General features: G+C 46.5%; 1 protein-coding gene across 3 annotated transcripts in view; it reads right to left on the minus strand.

Moving 5' to 3' along the window:
• Window positions 1-1,019: 1,019 nt before the first annotated feature.
• LOC124717136 (retinol-binding protein pinta-like) overlaps window positions 1,020-23,108 on the minus strand; it is a 271,365-nt gene continuing 249,276 nt past the window's right edge. For all 3 annotated transcript variants that reach the window (XM_047243876.1, XM_047243878.1, XM_047243877.1), the window contains 2 exons: window positions 22,958-23,063; window positions 1,020-1,673 (listed from right to left, as the gene is read on the minus strand). In XM_047243876.1, coding sequence (XP_047099832.1) covers window positions 1,516-1,673; window positions 22,958-23,063 — 264 coding nt within the window. In that variant the 3' untranslated portion in view covers window positions 1,020-1,515. The remainder of the gene's footprint in view (window positions 1,674-22,957; window positions 23,064-23,108) is intronic.

The raw sequence follows: 23,108 nt of genomic DNA on the forward strand, positions 1-23,108 counted from the left end.
CCCTATCAAGTCGGATTGAGGGAGGACATAGAAGCAATTCAGAGGCGGGCTGCTAGATTTGTTACTGCTAGGTTTGATCATCACGCGAGTGTTACGGAAATGCTTCAGGAACTCGGGTGGGAGTCTCTAGAGGAAAGGAGGCGTTCCTTTCGTGAATCGCTACTGACGAAATTTAGAGAACCAGCATTTGAGGCTGACTGCAGTACAATTTTACTGCCGCCAACTTACATTTAGCGGAAAGACCACAAAGATAAAATAAGAGAGATTAGGGCATGTACAGAGGCATATAGGCAGTCATTTTTTCCTCGTTCTGTTTGGGAGTGGAACAGGGAGAGAAGATGCTAGTTGTGGTACGAGGTACCCTCCGCCACGCACCGTATGGTGCATTGCGGAGTATGTATGTAGATGTAGATTATGAAGCAAAAATCACAAACAAAAATGTGCACCCATGAAAAAATACACTCGCATTTCGAAACATTTCCAACGTATGTAACCCATCTGTAAATTTGCAAAGTATTTTAATTTCTTACTATAAAGGTTTTGGTATCGTTTATTAATGTGTATCCTTGACACCATTCAAACTAGCTTGTCGTTTGCAAAAGTAGGTCTGTTTATGTCTGTGTACATCTTTACATCGAAATTTTTGCTTTAAAATGTGCAGCTTACTAAATTGCAATTACAGTAAGAAGTGATTTGATAGCTGTAAGCAGGAAGTACCATGTTTATTGTTAGGAGAACTAAACATATAGGAAATTATTCACTCTTTTCCCTCAATAACGTTGTAAATATCTTGTACTAATGCCATGAATTTTCATGGAATATTACATACTTTTATTATGTTTCATATCACACACAAACTAAAATAATTATCAAATAAATTTTTAGTATCAACAGAAAATGGAAGAAAACTGCAGGAGGAGTCTGTGATACAAAGGATGAATCTAAAAGTGGATTTATAAGATGAAATCAAAATGAGATATAATTCCAATTTTTATCTAAAAATTTTTATTTTAGGCAGTAATTATACAAATAAGTAACCTATAATAGGAAGAATCTTAAAAAAATCGTGGAGAAAAGTAGTTGTACAATTGTAAATAACAGCGATCATAAGAGGTGAGTACAGAACATAAGGTGGTGTGTGTCTTGATAGGTAACAAAACTGAAAATTTAGAGTAAGGATAGTAATGTGAAAAAAATGCTATGTCTATAGTATAGCTAGAGAAATGTGGAAGCAAAATAATGTCTGCAGTTGACGTTTTTGCATTCAACCATAGTAGTAATGTACACATAAGCTTCACAATAATACATCCTAACGCTAACAGCAACACCAAGAGGCCTGCACACGTCTTTCTGTGAGGCGACATCCATACTTGTACAAACACCATTGCTATTGCTATAACTAATCCGTCACCAGTCATGGTAATGGAGGTAACCACATGCCCTGGGCTGATGGGAAGTTGGTCAGCACCTGACGGTAGATGCTGCTGTCCAGTCGTACGCTGCTGCCCTGTGTGGTCAGTCAATGTCCAGCTTTTTGAAGGACCCCTCCACGCCGTACAGGGTCTCCGGGGTCCCGGCTTTCGGCTTCCCCTGTCGCCTGGACTCGTCCACACGTCGCTTCTCCTCCTCCACCAGGAAGTCACGGTTTGCCTTCATCACTTCAATCGTTTTCTCTGGAAGCAGACAGGATGCAATAGTGCAATTTCAGGAATTCAGCTTCTGCAAACAGCTATGATATAACGCTCACACATGTTTTAGGATCCATCAATAGGCAGTTTTGGACAGGTCTGATATACATTTTACAAATAAATAGTTATTGGGCAACGAAAACGGGACCTAAAACCAAACGATAATGAGATCAGTGCAGTATTTACAACGGTGTGTGACTAATGTGGTGTATTTACCTTAAAGTCAGCATGTCACATTTTGAGACATCTGTCCCTCCTTACCCTCCTTACCCCCCACAGTCATTAGCTGGGGTAGTCTATGTGAACATTTCTATCTTAGAACTTACCGTGTCATAGTATCTGACTTTTGACCAATGATGACTGGATTTATATTATCTGTTGTCACGGATATTATTATTATTGTTATCATTAGTGGTATTAGTACTAGTACACTACTGGCCATTAAAATTGCTACACCAAGAAGAAATGCACGTGATGAACGGGTATTCAGTGGACAAAGATATTGAAACTGACATGTGATTACATTTTCACGCAATTTGGGTGCATAGATCCTGAGAAATCAGTACTCAGAACAACCACCTCTGGCCGTAAAACGGCCTTGATACGACTGGGCATTGAGTCAACCAGAGCGTCGATGGCGTGTACAGGTACAGTTGCCCATGCAGCTTCAACACGATACCACAGTTCATCAAGAGTAGTGGCTGGCATATTGTGACGAGCCAGTTGCTCGGCCACCATTGACCAGACGTTCTCAGTTGGTGAGAGATCCGGAGAATGTGCTGGCCAGGGCAGCAGTCGAACAATTTCTGAATCCAGAAAGACCCGTACAGGACCTGCAACATGCGGTCGTGTATTATCCTGCTGAAATGTAGAGTTTCGCAGGTATCGAAAGAAGGGTAGAGCCACGGGTCGTAACACATCTTAAATGTAACGTCCACTGTTCAAAGTGCCGTCAATGCGAACAAGAGGAACCGAGACGTGTAACCAAATCCATCCCATACCATCAGGCCGGGTGATATGCCAGTACGGCGATGACGAATACACGCTTCCAATGTGCGTTCACATCGATGTCGCCAAACATTGATGCGACCATCATGATGTTGTAAATAGAACCTGGATTCATCCGAAGAAATGACGTTTTGCCATTCGTGCACCCAGGTTCGTCGTCGAGTACACCACAGCAAGTGCTCCTGTCTGTGATGCGGCGTCAAGGGTAACCGCAGCTATGGCCTCCGAGCTGATAGTCCATGCTGCTGCAAACTTCGTCGAACTGTTCGTGCAGTTGGTTGTTGTCTTGCAAGCGTCCCCATCTGTTGATTCAGGGATCGAGACGTGGCTGTACGATCCGTTACAGCCATGCGGATAAGATACCTGTCATCTCGACTGCTAGTGATACGAGGCCGTTGGAATCCAGCACGGCGTTCCGTATTACCCTCCTGAACCCACCGATTCCATATTCCGCTAACATTCATTGGATCTCGACCAACGCGAGCAGCAGTGTAGCGATACGATAAACCGCAATCGCGATAGGCTACAATCCGACCTTTATGAAAGTCGGAAACGTGATGGTTCGCATTTCTCCTCCTTACACGAGGCATCACAACAACGTTTGATCAGGCAACGCCGGTCAACTGCTGTTTGTGTATGAGAAATCGGTTGGAAACTTTCCCAATGTCAGCACGTTGTAGGTGTCGCCACCGGCGCCAACCTTGTGTGAATGCTCTGAAATGCTAATCATTTGCATGTCACAGCATCTTTTTCGTGTCGGTTAAATTTGGCGTCTGTAGCACGTCATTTTCGTGGTGTAGCAATTTTAATGGCTAGTAGTATAGGTTTAGCATGGAATGTCCGTGGGAGAAGTTGGTACCACTGCCGTGTAGCGGAAGCCAGCGGAAGGAACGACCATTCTCAACAAGCAGTAGCTCGTCGATTACTGTTGTGGTGACTGTTAGAATTGGGCTCTCATTCCAACTTCCGCCGACACGCGCGCTGTAATTCGTTATCTAAATTCTCAGCGCATGAACGCCGTTGTGACTCATCGCGAAATTGTTTAAGTTTTTCTAGAGGCAGTAATGTCAAGGCCACATGGGTATGGAATAACAATTTTGGAAGGCCGGAAATTCACGATGAAGACAGAAGTGGAAGGCCGTGAGTTGTGACTGATGATGTGGTACAGAAAATTGAAAAACATATTCTCTCGTCGTTCGACAATTGACGACCTGCATGCAGTTTGTCCAAACAGTTCACGAACTGTTGTGTGCGCAATGGGCACCCAAGATGCTTCCCGAAGCACCCAAAATGAATAGCGTCAGTGCCGCTCACGAATTTCTTGACCGTTTTGAGCATAGTGACAGGAGTGGGAACTCGGGCTTATCACCGCACTCCATAGAGCAAACGACTATCAATGCGGTGGTGCCATATTCATTCTCCTTCAACCAAAAACTTCAGAACTGAGAAAACAGCGAGGAAAATCGTGGTTTCAGTGTTTTGCGACAGAAAGGGGGTACTGCTCGCAGATTTTTTGGAAAGAGCTGAAAAAATAATTGCTGCACGATATTGTGAGACAGTGAAAAAACTTCGCAGAACCACAAAAAACAAACGTCGCAGGATGATGACAAAGGGAGTCTGTATCATCATGAGAACACACGTCCGCATACTACTCATGCAACACAAGAGCTGCTGATTTCGTGTCGTTGGGATGTTTTAAGCTCACCTATCACAGCCCTAGCGACTATCATCTCTTCACTAAATCAAAGGAACACCTTCGTGGAAAACACTTTTACGACAACGACGAGGTGAAAATCGAAGCGAAGGACTGACCGAAATAGGCGACCGGAGACGTCAAAAAATCCCGTCCACGGATGACAAAATGTATTGAAGTAAATGGTGATTATGTGGAAAAATAATGCTAGACCTATACTATAATGCATATAATTTTATTAAAGTAAATTCAATTTTTGTGCTTCAAAAATTCTTGTAACCTTACTTTCCGGATTAGCTTCGTAATACTCAATGAAATGTGGTGTAAAAAGTATTGTATGTATAAAATACTGTTCCCATGAAAGAGAGTATTTGAAAATCATAATCTGATCACATTAGATAAATAAATATACGATACTAAAGTCACAAATATGATTTACCTTGATATGACATTTTAAGAGTGATGTTTAATTTGTGCGATCTTTTCCATAGCCGTCTTGCAATGTGATTTTGTGTGAAACATTTTCATTTACTATTTCTTGTTGATTTATTTATCTGGGCAAATTTATGGCCCTTAGGCCTTTGTTATATCTATCCAAGCACGCTTCATGTTCTACATAACAGTAGTTCATATACAAATATTGTTAAGTCTTACATGTAATATAAAATTCAGTGCTTAGAAGTGTTTGTTGTCTAATGTAAAGTGTAATATCTGCTGTAGAAAATGATACCGTTTACTAGAAGTAAAACGATAGGAAAACCAAATTACGGGCAGTTGGATTTGAACTTTCGGCATTTGTAGCAATTCTAACGAATGACGAAAGTGTTTGGATACCTCCTAAAATGGCGTCGGACCAAGTTTTGCCTGGTGTATCGAAGCAACTCGACGTGGTCCGACTCAGTAAGTCATTGTAGGTTGGCTGCAAAAATACACAGCCATGTTCCCTCTATAGCCGAACATAATTGCAAAACTGTTGCCGGTGCAGGATTCGTGCACAAACTGACTAAATTTTGATGGGGCTCAGTCGGGCAATCTCGGTTGCCAAATCATTCTCTAGAACTGTCCAGAATGTTCTTTAAAACAATCGCGAACAATTATGGCCAATGACATGGCGCATTGTTCTTTAGGAACATTTATTCATGAAAATGATCTCCAAGTAGCCGAATGTAATCAGAGGAGTCAGACCAACCGATATAAACACAGATGATAACATTATGGAGCCAGCGCCATCATTTCGCCTTGTTGACAACCTGGGTCCATGGCTTCGTGGGGGCTGCGCCACACTCGAACCTACCATCAGTTGTTATGAACGACAGTTATGTCCATACATTGTGAAACAATGCTCTGGTGGGCGGTTTGCGGGTTTAAATCACCTCAGGGTATGACCATGCGGTGCAATTGACGTGCGGCAATCCACATACGCAGAGGCATATTGATGCATGTCAGAGTACGGTGCAGCGAGTAAGTGTCCAGATGTTTTCAGACTTGCTGATGGTGACTGTGTGTTGGAAATGGCGCAGAGAACACATATTGCTGACGTTATGACGGGTAGAATACTAGGGCGACTGGAGGCTGGTCAAACACAGTAGGACGTCGCACGGGCCCTCCGTGTGCCACAAAGTGTGATCTCAAGATTGTGGCAACGATTCCAGCAGACAGGAAACGTGTCCAGGCGCTACAGCACGGGACGTCCACAGTGTACAACACCGCAAGAAGACCGATATCTCACCATCAGTGCTCGCAGACGGCCACGGAGTACTGTAGCTAGCCTTGCTCGGGACCTTACCGCAGCCACTGGAACAATTATCACCAGACACACCGTCTACAGACGACTGAACAGACGTAGTTTATTCGTCCGGAGACCTGCAAGATGCATTCCACTGACCCCTGGTCACATGAGAGCTCGTAAAGCCTGGTGTCAAGAACACAGTACATGGTCATTGGAACAGGAGTCCCAGGTTATGTTCACGGACGAGTCCAGGTATAGTCTGAACAGTGATTCTCGCCGTGTTTTCATCTGGTGTGAACCAGGAACCAGATACAAACTCCTTAATGTCCTTAAAAGGCACCTGTATGGAGGTCGTGGTGTGGGTTGGGATTATGATTGGTGTATGTACACCCCTGCATGTTTTTGAAAGGGGAACTGTAATAGGTCTGGTGTATCGGGACGTCATTTTTCACCTGTATGTCCGCCTTTTCGGGGATGCAGTGGGTCCCACCTTGCTCCTGATGGATGATAACGCACGGCGCCACCGAGCTGCCATCGCGGACGATATCAGGCGAATGGAGTGGCCTGCCTTTTCTCCAGACCTAAACTCCAATGAGCACGTCCGGGATGCTCTCGGTCGACGTATCGCTGCACGTCTTCAAACCCCTACGACACTTCAGGAGCTCCGACAGGCACTGGTGCATCAATGGGAGGCTATACCCCAGCAGCTGTTCGACCACCTGATCCAGAGTATGCCAATCCGTTGTGCGGCCTGTGTTCATGTGCATATCCCATCCTGATATTGGGGTACATGCACAGGACAAAGTGGCGTTTTGTAGCACATGTGTTTCGGGACGACGGTTTTCCCAATTTATCACCAATAGCGTGGTCTTACAAATCTCTGTCATGTGTGTTCCCCATGTGCCTATGCTACTAGCACCAGACTTGTGTAGTGCCACGTTGTGTGGCACCACGTTCTGAAATTATCCTTAAATTATGAGCATGAGTTGTAAAATCGGGAGTCACCTGGCCAGGCCACTGTTTTCGGGTCGTCTAGGGTCCCATCTACAAAGTCACCAGTCCAGGAGAGGCGCTGCAGGCGGTGTCGTGCTGTTAGCAAAAGGCACTTGCGCTGGTCGTCTGTGACATAGGCCATTAACGTCAAATTTCGCTGCACTCTCCTAGCGGATACGTCCGTCGTATGTACCACATTGATGTCTGCGGTTATTTCACGCAGTGCTGCTTGTCTGTTAGCACTGACAACTCTACACAAACGGTCGTAAGTGAAGGCCGTCGTCCACAGCGTTGTCCGTCGTGAGAGGTAATGCCTGAAATGTGATATTTTCGGCACGCTCCTGACAATGTGGATCTCGGAATACTGAATTCCCTATCTCCGAAAGGAAATGTCCGATGCTCCTAGCTCCAAGTACCTTCCTGTGCTCAAAGTCTGGTAATTCATAATGACGTCGGAAACATTTTCACATGAATCACATAAGTACAGTTGACAGCTCCGTCGATGCACTACGCTTGCCTTGTGTACGCGGTACTACCGATATCTGTATATCTGCATGTCGCTATCGAATGACTTTTATCACTTCTGTGGGGCGTTGAGGAAAGGACTGAATACGGATAGAAACATGATAGAACATGACCGACCGCAACCAATGAAGGGAGGAGGAAGAGGATTTCTGCGAAGAAATGAAAAGACTGTGGAGCTTAAATTGGGCAAACTGTAAGCATTTGTTTTCCGTTTGACACTGAGGACTTGCCGTATATATGTTGATTGCTTAAGGAAACGTTACAGGTTTGACAAAAGGAAATGATTCGGCCTTTTCTTGCAGGCAACACGCTACTGCGTGGTGCGGATAAGGTAGGTAGCTTGCACCAGAGGCAGTCTGCAGCAATCGAAAAGGAGTTGTCGATTATTGTTTGTTTATGAGCATAACAGTTGTTGAAACTTCCTGGCACATTAAAACTGTGTCCCGGACCGAGACTCGAACTCGGGACCTTTGCCTTTCGCGGGCAAGTGGTCTACCATCTGAGCTGCCCAAGCACGACTCATGCCTCGTCCTCACAGTTTTACTTCTGCCAGTATCTCGTCTCCTACCTTCCAAACTTTACAGAAGCTCTCCTGCGAACATTGCACAACTAGCACTCCTGAAAGAGAGGATACTGCGGAGACATGGCTTAGCCACAGCCTGGGGGATGTTTCCAGGATGATAACAGTTGTTGTTGGTGTCGCCGTCGTCGTAGTCTTAGTCCGAAAACTGTTTTGTTGCACCACTCGACACCAGTGTTTCCTAAGCAAGCCTTTTCATTTTTTCACAACTATTGCGGGCCACCCAGATCTGAATAGGCTCTCTCTTCTCAAGGTTTGGTCTCCTTGTAGAACTTGTCACACATAACACAGGAAAGCCTCACGTACAGGTTAATCATATCTAGTCGAACTGCTTGTGAAGTGGCAATAGTGTCTCGAAAGCTGGTTGCAATGTACTTTATTGCAAAATGGTGTGAAGCTGTGTGTTGGTGAGTCAGTTGTGAGAAGCTCGTATTGTTCAGTTTTTACAGAATTGGAACAGTTTTCATTTCAACAACGAATTGATATTGTGGAGTGTTACACAGACAGAGTCCATCATCGAATGTAAGGAAATGTTTCAATACAAGTACCGTGGTAGGAAACCCCCACGACCAGCACTATTCAAGACGTGTACAAGGAATGGACGGCTGTAGAATCCGCTCAGAATGTGCAGAGGAATAGGCGAGCGACAGTGGCGACCCCGGAAGCTATACATCGAATTCGTATGGACATTACGAGAAGTCCCTGCAAGTTGATGAGAAGGTTATCACAGCACGTCGGTATATCTCGTACACTGTGTCATTGTGTACTAAAAGGCGAAATGTGAGTGTCGTGCAAGAGTTGAAATTTGAGGAACAGGAGCATGAGGTCATTATTTTAACTGTGTACTTGGACCTTGCTTCACTTCATGTCAGATGAGGCCTGGTTACATGTGTCAGATTACATAAACTCTAGATTTTCAGTTACTAGTCGCAGGACAACACAAACATTCGGCATAAAGAACCTCTCCACTCAAGGAAGGAAGGAGGATTGAGTTTAACGTTCCGTCGACATCGAGGTCATTGAAACGGAACACGAGCTCGGACAATGTCAATGGTGGGGGAGATAATCGACCGTGACCTTACAAAGGAACCATCCTGGCATTTGCCTGGAGCGATTTAGCGAAATCGTGGAAGACCTAAACCTGGATGGCTGAACCGTCGTCCTGAGGAACGAGGCCAGTGTGCTAACCACTTCACCACCTTGCTCGGTCCTCTCCACTGAAAGAATATAGGTGTCTGGAGTCTGTCGTCTAGCATGCGCATTGTTGGCCCTATACTTTTCAGTCATACCTTAAACGATGGCACATATTCAGAGATCTTTGACTCTTGCTGTGCACAGTTAACAATTGCAGACAAGCGGTAGGCAGTGTTCCAGCAAGATGGAGCAACAGCTCACACATGCAGTATGGCCCACGTCATCAATGTCTTCCCTGAAGACAGACTTGTCAGAGAGGCCTCTGGCCCCAAGATCCCTGGTGTGTGATTTTTATTTATGTGGCGCACTAAAAAGCAAAGTGTATGCTAACAATCCTTACACGATAGACGATGTGAAACGGAACATCACTAGAGAAATTAACAACATCATGCCTGAAGAATTACACGTGTTGCCGGTAACGCCATCACACGAAGTTAGCGATGCCTGGATGACCATGGCCAGCATTTTCAGCATCTCTTATAAACAGATAACTAAATGTTCTCGGGTTTCTAACCACGTCAAATGCTTAAAACTACACGAGCTTTCGGCCAAGCACTCCTTGGCACATGGTATGACTGCCCCAGTGAGCTGTTGGTGCGCCCTTATATTCGCTAACTGCCGGCTGTGACGTCACTGGTGCCCGTGACATTGCCATATATGGGCATGTTTTGAGTCGGCGTTCGATGTGCCCTCTTCATAAGGGCACACCAACAGCCCACTGGCAGTCATACCACTTGACAATGGCCAAGGAGTGCTTGGCCGAAAGCTCGTATACTTTTAAGCAATTGACGTGGTTGGAAACCCGAGAACATTTTATTCAATGTTATCGCCGCGAGACTCTGCATTCATAGATAACTAAATGTTTTTAACGTCACTTTTATCTATTCCTTTTTAGTCAGTTTATTGTTACTTGAATCTTGGGCGTCAGGCGTACCGATTTTAAGTGGGACACCCTGTACAGTTGTTATCTCCCCAACTCGCACAAACAGATCCCTACATTACGTAGTTGACTACTCCTTGGTCCCCCAAGACGTGATCTCAGCAGACCCGTTCTTTCAGAAGCATTATACGACAAATTTAGTTTTCCCAGATTTAGTACCTCATCACTAATTACTAGATCCACACAATCTTCTTGTAGCCTGCTGGAAAGTGCCACTTATTAAACAGGCAGAGAATTACACGAGAAAAACAATGGTGCCTCCTCCGTTTGATATCCCCTTTCCATCCGAAAATGACGAGTCTCATCCAGGGATGAAGACGTCTAAAATGGCTGCCGTGTTGGGAAACAACTTCACAGCTTCTCCCTCTTCCCTTCCCATACTATTTGACTTGAAATTTCTGTTTGTCCAACCGTTTTTGTTTTGGACGAATTGTTCCAGATCCATGCACAACGCTGAACACATATCTGTTAGTGTTACGTTCTTCTGACTTGCCACTCGTGAATCACTGAAAAGTAATGGAAGGTGTCTATATTGGAGTTTCAGGAAGACAAAAATTGTTCGCAGCCTGTAGAGTTTCTTCGTCATCATCTACACACTATTCGATTTTCTGCACACATCAGAAAGTCACCCTGGACAGTCTGAACAGTGTTCAAGCAGGCACACTGTCTTGCGGCAAAGTGTATACTCTGTCAGTCCAAAAAACAGATTTTATTCCTGGCGTATAAGCAACGTCAGAGACTGCGGTGACAGCTTGAAGTAACGACTGTTAACAACAGATGTGCATTCCACCAGTCAGCTATAAGTCAGTCCACGTTAATTAACGGACGTGAAGCAGTAGTGTATGAAAATTGTTGTGAAAAATCATCACAGGTGATTAAACTTGGTTTTACCAGTACGAATCTACCACAGAGCAACAATGTCAGAAATTTGCGTGAAGGGTCAATGTTTCGACGGCATGTCTGACATTCACGTCAATGAGATGTGCGAGTTGAACAAAATCCTAGAGAAGGACATTTCTTACAGTTTCATATGGTTGTATCAACGTCCTGGGTCTTCGCAGTTTTCCGTCATGGAGTCCTTGAACAAAAAGTTCTCAGTTCGCCTGCCGCGTCAAATTTGGATAAAATTCCAAGTTTTCTATGATACTCCTCCATCATCGTCGTCAAGGACTAAAACTGACTGTCTTTCTTCTTCTTTGTCGTAATTTCATACCCCTGCCCTATGTGGGCTGTATAAAATATCACAGGAGAGTGCTACATACGTAAAACATGGGGTTAGAATATGTACTTAACACATGAGAAGGGGAAACAAATTGGAGTTAAAATATACAAAACAGAAGTAGTTTGACGAGACACATTTACATAAAACCCACATATAATTGAAATGACATTCGACGAAGATCTAGCACATAAACACTGGCTGGACGAAGAGAACAATTAAAACCGGCTTTCACAGTACGGAATGACGACACTGAACACACACTACATTTATGTTAAATACACGGCGAGCACCAAACCAAGACAAAATACCTGGAGTAAAATAGGAAGGACCTGCCAAGGGAGTGGAGGTCAGAGAGGGGGGGGGGGGAGGAGAGGAAAGAGAGAAGAAGGTCAGGGGGAAGAGAGGAGGCAGGAAGGGGGGAGCAGGTAGCACACCAAGAGGCAGGAGATGGGGAGGGTGGGGGAGGAGAAAGCCCAGGAAGGAGTACAAGGACTGGGGGAAGAGGGAAGTGAGAAGGGCAGGGAGGTAGGAGGGAGGAACCAGCTGGGGAGGAGGGGAAGAAGAGGAAGCCTAGGGAGGAGGGGAGAGGAAGAGAAGGGTCAGAATTGGTAGGAAGGATAAATATCGGGGCAAAGCATATCATCTGGGATGGGGAGATGCTGCAAGTTTCTTTGGGAGGGCAGATGGATGGTGTGGAGATGAGAGAGGGTGGGATACATTGGTAGAGACTCGCAGCAGGCAGGGAGTGGAGAGGAAAGGAGACACTAGAGAGGGTGATGGGGATCAAGGCGACAGTTGGTGTAGAGAATATGGATGTGTTCAAGGGAAAAGAGGAGATGTGGGAAAAGGATGAAGTCATAGAGGATTTATGGTGGGGGATGGGAGCCGGATATGAAAAGCAGGGGGAGTGCATGGAGTTCAAGAATTTGGTGGGCTTTATAGAATTTAGGAGGTGAGGAGATCCAGGCAACAATGGTGTAACAAAGGATGGATGGGTCGACGATTTTTAGGTATGAAGGATGGTGGAAGGGCGCAATCCCTGTGTCTGGCCTGGCAGGAGTTTCAGGAGGTGAAGTCTACTGTGGGCTTTGCATTGAATGTTAAGGGAATGGGAAACCTAGGTGATGTGACAGTCAAGGGTGAGGCCAAGGTATTTCAAGCTGGGGGTAAGTTGGATAGGACAGTCATAGATAGTGAGAAACAAATTATGGAGCCAGAAGGAGAGGGTGGTACATCCTATAATGACTGCCTTTTTTTTGGAAGGATTGAGTTAAAGGAGCCACTGATTGCAGCAAGCAATAAACTGGTCTAGGTCAGTCTGGGGGGAGTGCTGGGTCCATTGACGGTTAGGACAGAAGGCAAGGAAGGTAGTGTCATCAGCGTGTTGAAGGAGATGGATGGCTGCAGGTGGTTTGGGCACATCAGCGGTGTCCAGGAGATATAGGAGATGAGAAAGTATGGAGCCCTAGGGCACAGCTGCATTAGGGTAGAAGGTACGGACATTGGTATTATCAATGGTGTTACAGGAAGGACAGAGGTAGAGGAAGGAGGCAATGCGAACTATCTTTTTTTTTTGTGATTTCATTCCCTGCCCCAAATGGGAATGGGAGGGCTTGCAGCAGCACAATCCGCCGCTCTTCAGTCGAGTGATACGTTTATTAAAAAGATGAAAACGATACATATAAAAGGCGATGAAAGGGGAGTTACGAAAATAGTAAGAGGTGCTAGTGGGGGTTAAAATATACACATACACGGAGATTTTCATGTGGGACAGTGAAAGAAAGTCCACATAAAGTTAAAAAAACACAGTTGGCAATATGTGTAACATGTAAAATATACCGAAGTCACATGTACAAGTTAAAGGTTGGCCACAGTACTAAGATTCTCCAGAACGATGACACTTGAAAACCAGTGCACGAAACAGAGCACCCACCCAAAAGAGTAAAAACGGCCAGGAGGGACCTGCTGAGGGAGGGAAGGCCTGAGAGGAGGGGAAAGAGTGACTGGAGGGACAGAGGGGGAGGGGGACTGGAGTGGGACAAAATCCAAGGGGGTCAGGGGGTACACCAAGGGCAGAAGACGAGTGAGGTGGGAGATGGAGAGGGATGGCAAGGCCGGAGGGAGCACAGAGATGCAGAAGGGGTGCACTGGAAAGGAGGGGGTGGAGGAGAGAGGAAAAACTGCTCAGGGGGAGGGAAGAGGAGGGGAGAGGGAGCCCTGAGGAGGGGGAGGGGAAAGGTGGCATTAGAGTTGGTAGGAAGCTCATCCACTGGGAGGGGTAGGCGCTGGAAGTTGTATAGGAAAAGGAAGATGAATAGAGGGCGAGATACCACAGTAAAGGTGCAGCAACAGGCTGGGGGTAAAGAAGGCAGAAGACAACAGGGAATTGGGGGGGGGGGGGGAGTAGAGTCTGAGGATGATGAACAAGGTGTGGATGTCATAACATACCCCAGGTGTGTATAAAATTCTGTGTAGCTATGGCATGGTTTATATTGGAACAACTAAAAGGAGTGTTAATACCCACCTAATGGGACACACAAGGAACTGTAGATTGGGACAAATTGACAAATCAGCTGTAGCAGAACACGTTTTCAAAGACGGTGATCACAAAATAAAATTTAGTGAGACAAACGTGATAGCTAAGACCTCACATTATTGTACCCACATGTATAGGGAAGCTATAGAGATCTAAAAGCACGAAATTAATTTTAATAGAAAAGAAGAAGGATTAAAAGTAGACAAGATATGGCGGTCGACTCAGTACCAACGAAGTGACTATCGATTACCTATAATCGAGAGACGGCACTAGCCAGAAATAGTTTCAAAGTCGAAAGCACGTGATGAGTGGTGGCGCCATCTAAGCGCTCTGTATAACTGGGACCTCCAGCGCCTAGCAGCCAGTCGCCGACTCACCTCGGAAGATGTTGCCCGCAGTAGGCAACAAAACGTCAGGAAGGAGAAACAGTTTTATATATGGACCACGGCAATTCAGCCCAGAAGTTTTAATCAATGAAGGTGTGGATGTGTTTGAGGAAAGGGGAAGATTTGGGAAGGGGATGGTGTCATAGAGGATACATGTGGGGTATGGGAGGCAGATACAGAAGGTGTGGCAGAGTCCATGGCGTTCAAGGATTTGGAGGGCTTTATAGAATCTGGGCAGGGCAGAAATCTAAGCTACGCTGGCATAACAAAGGAAGAGACGAATCAAGGATTAGGAGGTATGCAGGATGATGGAAGGATGCAGTCACAATGTCTGGCTGGACAGGAGTTTTAGGAGCTGGAGTCTACTGTAGGTTTTGTGTTGAATGTTAAGGAGATGGGAAACCCTGGTGAGGTGATGGTGAAGGGTGAGGTCAAGGTATTTCAAGGTGGGGGTAAGTTGGATAGGGCAGTCGTAGATGGTGAGGTAGAAATCATGGAACCGAAAGGAGGGGGTGGTACATCCTATAATGATTGCCTGTGCTTTGGTAGGATTGACTCGAAGGAGCCACTACTAGTACCAAGCAGTGCACTGCTGTAGGTGAGTTTGGAGGGAGCGCTGGGACTGTTGAAGGCTGGGACAGAAGGCAAGGAAGTATAGTGTAGGAGATGGACAGGTGGGGTCGTTTGGGCATATCAGCGGTGTACAGAAGATAAAGGAAATGAGAAAGAGGGTCACATCTGCGGTAGGGTAGAAGGTACTGGAATTGGTATTATGAATGGTGACACAGGAAGGACAGTGGGAGAGGAAGGAGGCAGTGCGAACTGACTGTCGCAAGTTTCCCTCTTTTATAGCCACAGGACTGCATCTGACTGGCTGGGCTACACTGTGATGGTGGGTACGGAGTTTTGCTTGCACTCTCTGTCTAGCGTTGCTTACAGCAGCATCCATTGCATCAGGCGGCTAACTGCGAGAGTTAGTCCTCTGTTTCTTTTTTTTCTTTTTCAACTGCTCGCTTCCATAGACTGCTAAGTGCATAGCTGTTGTCTCCATTGAATCTGTTTTCACAAAGTCTAAGTTCAACTGCTTCTCTGATCACAAAATCCCAACTGTTCGACGTGTGAGCAGGTATTCTCTTTTATGTGAACAGGTTGTGCTCTGCCGCCACTGATTTCTCCAACTGCCTTTACTTAGGATGACACCGATGCTCGACGCAGCGACCGGCTAGGTCCTTGCAGACTGGCCCACGTAACTCTTGCCTCACTTGCAACGAATGCTATAAATTGCTGGCACTTGCAGGCCGAGATCATCTTCAACCCGTCGCAACATTTCTTTAATTTTTCCGGGTGGCCAGAAGACTGGTCTGATCCCTGGCCTGTTTAGGACGGTGCCTACCTTGCCGGCTGTTGCACCGCAGAACGGAAGCTGCGCTGTGTGTCGGTCCTCTTGGCTTCTCTGAACGGCGACACGCCATGGTTTCCTCGACACCGTTGATCCAACGTCACGACAGAATACCAGTTACTTCCGAATACCATCTTCAGATGCTTAATCTGGAAACCGATGTGGTCCTTGCCCGAAAATGTTCTAGCTCTATGTACTAAAGTGTTCAACATAGCTCCCTTCTGAGCTGGGTGATGAAAGCAAAGTCCGTTGACATACAGATACGTACGCGTCCATTTCCCGTACACAAAATGGCATAGTCATCCATCTGATTCCCGTTCGACCTACACTTTTTAAAAAGGTAGCTTTCCATCCTTCTCCATCTCTACTGTAAATCTTATGTTGGGATGTCTACTATTCAAATAATAGTGGGATGTCTAACATTCAAATAACTGCTGCAGCCTCTCAGTGCTATGTGACCAGGTTGTGCTTGACACTTGTAACGAAAAAACATGGTGGAGTACTTCCCAAAGTTCATAGTCTGATGCGATGGATGACGCTGCAAGTGGTGTTAGAGATAGAGAGCGCAAGAACAATCTGTGGACATAAAGCGCTACACCTATGTATAATCCAGCCAGTCAGGTGCCGACCTGTGGCAATAAAAGAGGGAACCTTGCCTGTTCGGGACAGTCAGTTTTAGCCCCTGACGACAGTGATGGAGGGTATCAAAAGCTTGGAAATTTTATCCGAATTTGAGCCCGCAAGTGAATCGAGAACAATTTGTGCAACATTCTGTGTGTTGCACTTAAGTGGGAGGAGACTTTGTAGACCATCTGAAGTATTAAGAAATCCCTCCACAACTTTCCTCTACTTTTTATTAATCCAGTCTCGGAACGTTTTGAGCTGACGAGGTACGTAGGAACACGACTCGAAACACACCAGGAGAAGTGCTGGACCGGTCGTCGAGATTTCGTACAGGAAACGGATTCGGCGCAGCTGAACAGCCAGAAGAGCAGCTGCAGCCACGTCTCCACCTACACCGGACACACAATCTTCGTCTAAAGCAGGGTAAAATCCGGGGGAGGCGCCACTTGCGCCCTAGATTGCGCACCCCTCGTAGTTTCGGCAAACACTGACACAATGTACGTGCGCGTATCGGCACTGCAGATGTTCAGTGGACACCGCGCCATATCTGTCTGGTTACGTTTCGATCCAGCAAGTTTTACGTAAGCTTTGGGGGAATAACTGAGCTAAGTCTGTTAATATCCCTTCAAAAAAGTTTCTAGCGTCATGATTAATTCTTCGTGTATAAATAGTAAAACACACTACTGGCCATTAAAATTGCTACACCAAGAAGAAATGCAGATGATAAACGGGTATTCATTGGAAAAATATACACTCCTGGAAATGGAAAAAAGAACACATTGACACCGGTGTGTCAGACCCACCATATTTGCTCCGGACACTGCGAGAGGGCTGTACAAGCAATGATCACATGCACGGCACAGCGGACACACCAGGAACCGCGGTGTTGGCCGTCGAATGGCGCTAGCTGCGCAGCATTTGTGCACCGCCGCCGTCAGTGTCAGCCAGTTTGCCGTGGCATACGGAGCTCCATCGCAGTCTTTAACACTGGTAGCATGCCGCGACAGCGTGGACGTGAACCGTATGTGCAGTTGACGGACTTTGAGCGAGGTCGTATAGTGGGCATGCGGGAGGCCGGGTGGACGTACCACCGAATTGCTCAACACGTGGGGCGTGAGGTCTCCACAGTACATCGATGTTGTCGCCAGTGGTCGGCGGAAGGTGCACGTGCCCGTCGACCTGGGACCGGACCGCAGCGACGCACGGATGCACGCCAAGACCGTAGGATCCTACGCAGTGCCGTAGGGGACCGCACCGCCACTTCCCAGCAAATTAGGGACACTGTTGCTCCTGGAGTATCGGCGAGGACCATTCGCAACCGTCTCCATGAAGCTGGGCTACGGTCCCGCACACCGTTAGGCCGTCTTCCGCTCACGCCCCAACATCGTGCAGCCCGCCTCCAGTGGTGTCGCGACAGGCGTGAATGGAGGGACGAATGCAGACGTGTCGTCTTCAGCGATGAGAGTCGCTTCTGCCTTGGTGCCAATGATGGTCGTATGCGTGTTTGGCGCCGTGCAGGTGAGCGCCACAATCAGGACTGCATACGACCGAGGCACACAGGGCCAACACCCGGCATTATGGTGTGGGGAGCGATCTCCTACACTGGCCGTACACCGCTGGTGATCGTCGAGGGGACACTGAATAGTGCACGGTACATCCAAACCGTCATCGAACCCATCGTTCTACCATTCCTAGACCGGCAAGGGAACTTGCTGTTCCAACAGGACAATGCACGTCCGCATGTATCCCGTGCCATCCAACGTGCTCTAGAAGGTGTAAGTCAACTACCCTGGCCAGCAAGATCTCCGGATCTGTCCCCCATTGAGCATGTTTGGGACTGGATGAAGCGTCGTCTCACGCGGTCTGCACGTCCAGCACGAACGCTGGTCCAACTGAGGCGCCAGGTGGAAATGGCATGGCAAGCCGTTCCACAGGATTACATCCAGCATCTCTACGATCGTCTCCATGGGAGAATAGCAGCCTGCATTGCTGCGAAAGGTGGATATACACTGTACTAGTGCCGACATTGTGCATGCTCTGTTGCCTGTGTCTATGTGCCTGTGGTTCTGTCAGTGTGATCATGTGATGTATCTGACCCCAGGAATGTGTCAATAAAGTTTCCCCTTCCTGGGACAATGAATTCACGGTGTTCTTATTTCAATTTCCAGGAGTGTATTATACTAGAACTGACATGTGATTACAATTTCACGCAATTTGGGTACATAGATCCTGAGAAATCAGTAACCCAGAACAACCACCTCTAGCCGTAATAAACCCCTCCATACGCGTGGGCATTGAGTCAAACAGAGCTTGGATGGCGTGGACAGCTACAGATGCCCATGCAGCTTCAACACGATACAACAGTTCATCAAAAGTAGTGACTGGAGTATTGTGACGTTCCAGTTGCACGACCACCATTGACCAGACGTTTTCAATTGGCGAGAGATCTGGAGAATGTGCTGGCCAAGGCAGCAGTAGAACATTTTGTTTCTGTATCCGGAATGGCCCGCACAGGACCTGCAACATGCGGTCGTGCATTATCCATCTGAAATGTAGGGTTTCGCAGGGATCGAATGAAGGGTAGAGCCACTGGTCGTAACACATCTGAAATGTAACGTCCACTGTTCAAAGTGCCGTCAATGCGAACAAGAGGTGACCGAGACGTGTAACCAACGGCACCCCATACCATCACGCTGGGTGATACGCCAGTATGCCGATGACGAATACACGCTTCCAATGTGCGTTCACCGTGATGTCGCCAAACACGGATGCAACCATCACGATGCTTTAAACAGAACGTGGATTCATCCGAAAAAATGACGTTTTGCCATTCGTGCACCCAGGTTTGTCGCTGAGCACATCATCGCAGGCGCTCCTGTCTGTTATGCAGCGTCAAGGGTAACTGCAGCCAGTGTCTCCGAGCTGATAGCCCACGCTGCTACAAACGTCGTCGAACTGTTCGTGCAGATGGTTGTTGTCTTGCAAACGTCGAGACGTGGGTGCACGATCCGTTACAGCCATGCGGATGAGATGCGTGTCATCTCGACTGCTAGTGATATGAGACCGTTGGGATCCAGCACGGCGTTCCGTATTACCCTCCTGATCCCATCGATTCCATATTCTGGTAACAGTCATTGGATATTGACCAACGTGATACGATAAACCGCAATCGCGATAGACTACAATCCGACCTTTATCAATGTTGGAAACGTGATGGTACGCGTTTCTCCTCCTTACACGAGGCATCACAACAACGTTTCACCAGGCAACACCGGTCAACTGCTGTTTGTGTATGAGAAATCGGCTGGAAGCTTTCCTCATGTCAGCACGTTGTAGTTGTCGCCACCGGCGCCGACCTTGTGTGAATGCTCTGAAAAGCTAATCATTTGGATATCACAGCATCTTCTTCCTCTCGGTTAAATTTAGCGTCTGTAGCACGTCATCTTTGTGGTGTAGCAATTTTAATGGTCAGTAGTGTATTTCGGTATCTTTGAATAGTTCTATTAACAATAAGTTCCATTTGGCGTGTCCTAATCCAAATGCGGCCAGCTTAGCAATCAAGGTCGTGAATTTATAAGATGCGGCGTCTGCCCCCCCTGCAGATCGGGATACATACCGCAATAAAATCCAGTGCATATGCGCAATTATTCACTTGGGCTACTTGCCGCGCAAATCAAATAACAGTTTTAAATTGGTGAAAACATTCACGTTTTGTTGGTATTTTCGTTCATATGACGTAGCATTGCAAGGGATCCGTAGGCCCTTACTATAACTTTGCACTCGGCACAGGTCGACAGGACGAACAATCGATTGTGACGTGTTGCGGGATCGAGTGTTGAGTTGCGCCAGAGCGGTGTGTGTGTGAAGGCCATTGTTGAAATACAGGTCTTTAACGGAGAAGGGTGTCGCCATCGCCGTGGTTAGACCCCTATGTAATAGATTAATACCGGGAAAGTGAAGAAGTATCATTACGAAAGTGATCAGTGACGTTACTAATGCCGTTATTTGGTTTCGCGTCTACCGCGCCGGCCTAATCTTGGGTTGCAGTGTTGGATGCAGTGATGGATTAGCGTGTGACGATAATGGAAAATGAAGAAAGCCTGTGCTGAGATTAGCCGTAGTTAGATATGGCAGTGGCTGTCTCCTTTTTTGTGTTTTGAGAAGAATATAAGTTCGTAATTAGTGAAACTGTTGTAGGTGTTCCTCATTACCAGACATTCAGAATTATAGTATTGAGCAGAACGAACTGGAAAGTAAAAACTTCCGTAGCAGTCAATTCCGATTACCAGCCCCATTAGGTACACGGTCATGTTAATAATAAATATTGGACTGCTATTCGATCAGATCAGGTCGGGATAAAAACGGAGGTGTTACAGCATGCACAGCGTTTCACATCTCAACGACCCGGATGACGACACAAAAGCATCAAAAATGTATCGCTAGGTTAGTGTAAGCAGTGCGGAGGATTATACCTGAAAAAAAAAAAGATTCGTTATGATGCGCAACTTGTAAGATTTGGTTACATGAAGACTGCACAATTTTTAATATGGTTTGTATCGATTGTGGCCGAGAAAAAGACAGAAAACCAAATGAACTAAGTTTGTAAATCTTGCTTTTGTTTCGGATTTAATATTTCACCAGGATTTAATGAGTGTGTTAAATAAAGTTTTAACGTTTTCAACTATCAATAACTAACTAGTGCATTTGACCTGCGGTCGTCACACGGTGGCGATGGCAGCAGTCCACATAAGCAGAGGTCTGTTGATGCATGTCAGAGTACGGTGCAGCGAGTAAGTGTGCAGACGTTTTCAGACGTGCTAATGGTGACTGTCTGTTGAAAATGGCTCAAAGAACACATACTGATGATGTTATGAGGGGCAGAATACTAGGGCGACTGGAGGCTGGTCAAACACAGCAGGTCGTAGCACGGGCCCTTCGAATGCCACAAAGTGTGATCTCAATGTTATGGCAACGATTCGAACAGACGGGAAAAGTGTCCAGGCGCTGCAGTACGGGACGTCCACAGTGTACAACACGACAAGAAGACCGGTATCTCATCATCAGAGCCTGCAGACAACCACCGATTACTGCAGGTAGCCCTGCTCGGGACCTCACCGCAGCCACTGGAACAGTTGTCTCCAGACACACAATCTACAGACGACTGAACAGATGTGGTTTATTCGCCCGGAGAACTGTAAGGTGCATTCCACTGACCCCAGCAGCTGCTCGACCACCTGATCCAGAGTATGCCAACCCGTTGTGCGGCCTGTGTACTTGTGCATGGTGATCATATCCCATATTGATGTCGGGGTACATGCGCAGGAAACAGTGGCGTGTTGTAGCGCATGTGTTTCGCGACGGTTTTCTCAACTTATCACCAATACTGTGGACTTACACATCTGTGTCGTGTGTGCTCCCTATGTGCCTATGCTATTAGCGCCAGTTTTGTGTAGTGCCACGTTGTGTGGCACCACATTCTGCAATTATCCTTAATTTATGAGAATGAGTGTGTGTATACAGGTTTTGATTTCAAAAAAGGGGTAGCGTTGCGGTTTTTAGCTTGTGGCGTATCACCTACAGAATAAGTTAGGGGATAGACGCCACAATGTAAAGATGATTTGGTGGTGAAACTGTATGTCATAGACAAGTGGTTTGTTTAGTTGCACATTAAAAGTTTTACTAAAATTGCATCATTGGACGTTATATAAGGAATTTCGGAAATGCGTGCCATCTCTCCCTGATTTACATTTACTAGGAATTATTCTAACCCCTCAGTAATCTAATAAAATCGTGCAGAGCCTTTCCGGCAAACGTTTTGTGGTTTATCATGTCGTATGCAGACGATATGTCTACTAAGCCAGTATGGGTTAATAGTTACTCGAAGAAACTTTAGTCTGTGTGTGCTGCGAGGCTATGAACTTGACTTGTGCATTTAATCATAGTCGCACTAGCAGAAAAAAAATTGCTCTGATCACTATGGGACTTAACATCTGAGTCCCCTAGACTTAGAACTACTTAAACCTAACTAACCTAAGGACATCACACACATCCATGCCCGAGGCAGGATTCGAGCCTGCGACCGTAGCGGTCGCGTGGTTCCATACTGAAGCGCCTAGAGCCGCTCGGCCACTCCGGCCGGCTGCACGACGTATCTGATTGTCAGTATAGCCACCTTTCTCATGAAAGGTAGGAACGCCACCAATTTACTTGTAGCTTCTGCTCGTTCCCGCGAATGTCCAATCTGTAGGGCACGACGTATCTTCAAAATGGTTCAAATGGCTCTGAGCACTATGCGACTTAACTTCTGAGGTCATCTGTCGCCTAGAACTTAGAACTACTTAAACCTACTTAAACCTACTCCGACTAAATAAGTACTGTTTCCTTGTCTAAAAGACTATGGCTGGGCTTAGAATGAACTGTGTTGTAGACAGAAGACCCACCTCTGATAGCCTCCAGGGTCTCCCCCTCGCCCCCCACTTCCTTGGGCAGCAGCTTCAGCGGGACGAACGGCTCCAGGGTGTGCAGCCCTTCCGTGTGCAGGTGCAGCTGGAAGCAGACAGGCGAATCACGCAGGCCCAAAAAGCAGCTGCA

This window comes from Schistocerca piceifrons, chromosome 9 (genome assembly GCF_021461385.2).
Source record: "Schistocerca piceifrons isolate TAMUIC-IGC-003096 chromosome 9, iqSchPice1.1, whole genome shotgun sequence".
Lineage (NCBI taxonomy): Eukaryota > Metazoa > Arthropoda > Insecta > Orthoptera > Acrididae > Schistocerca > Schistocerca piceifrons.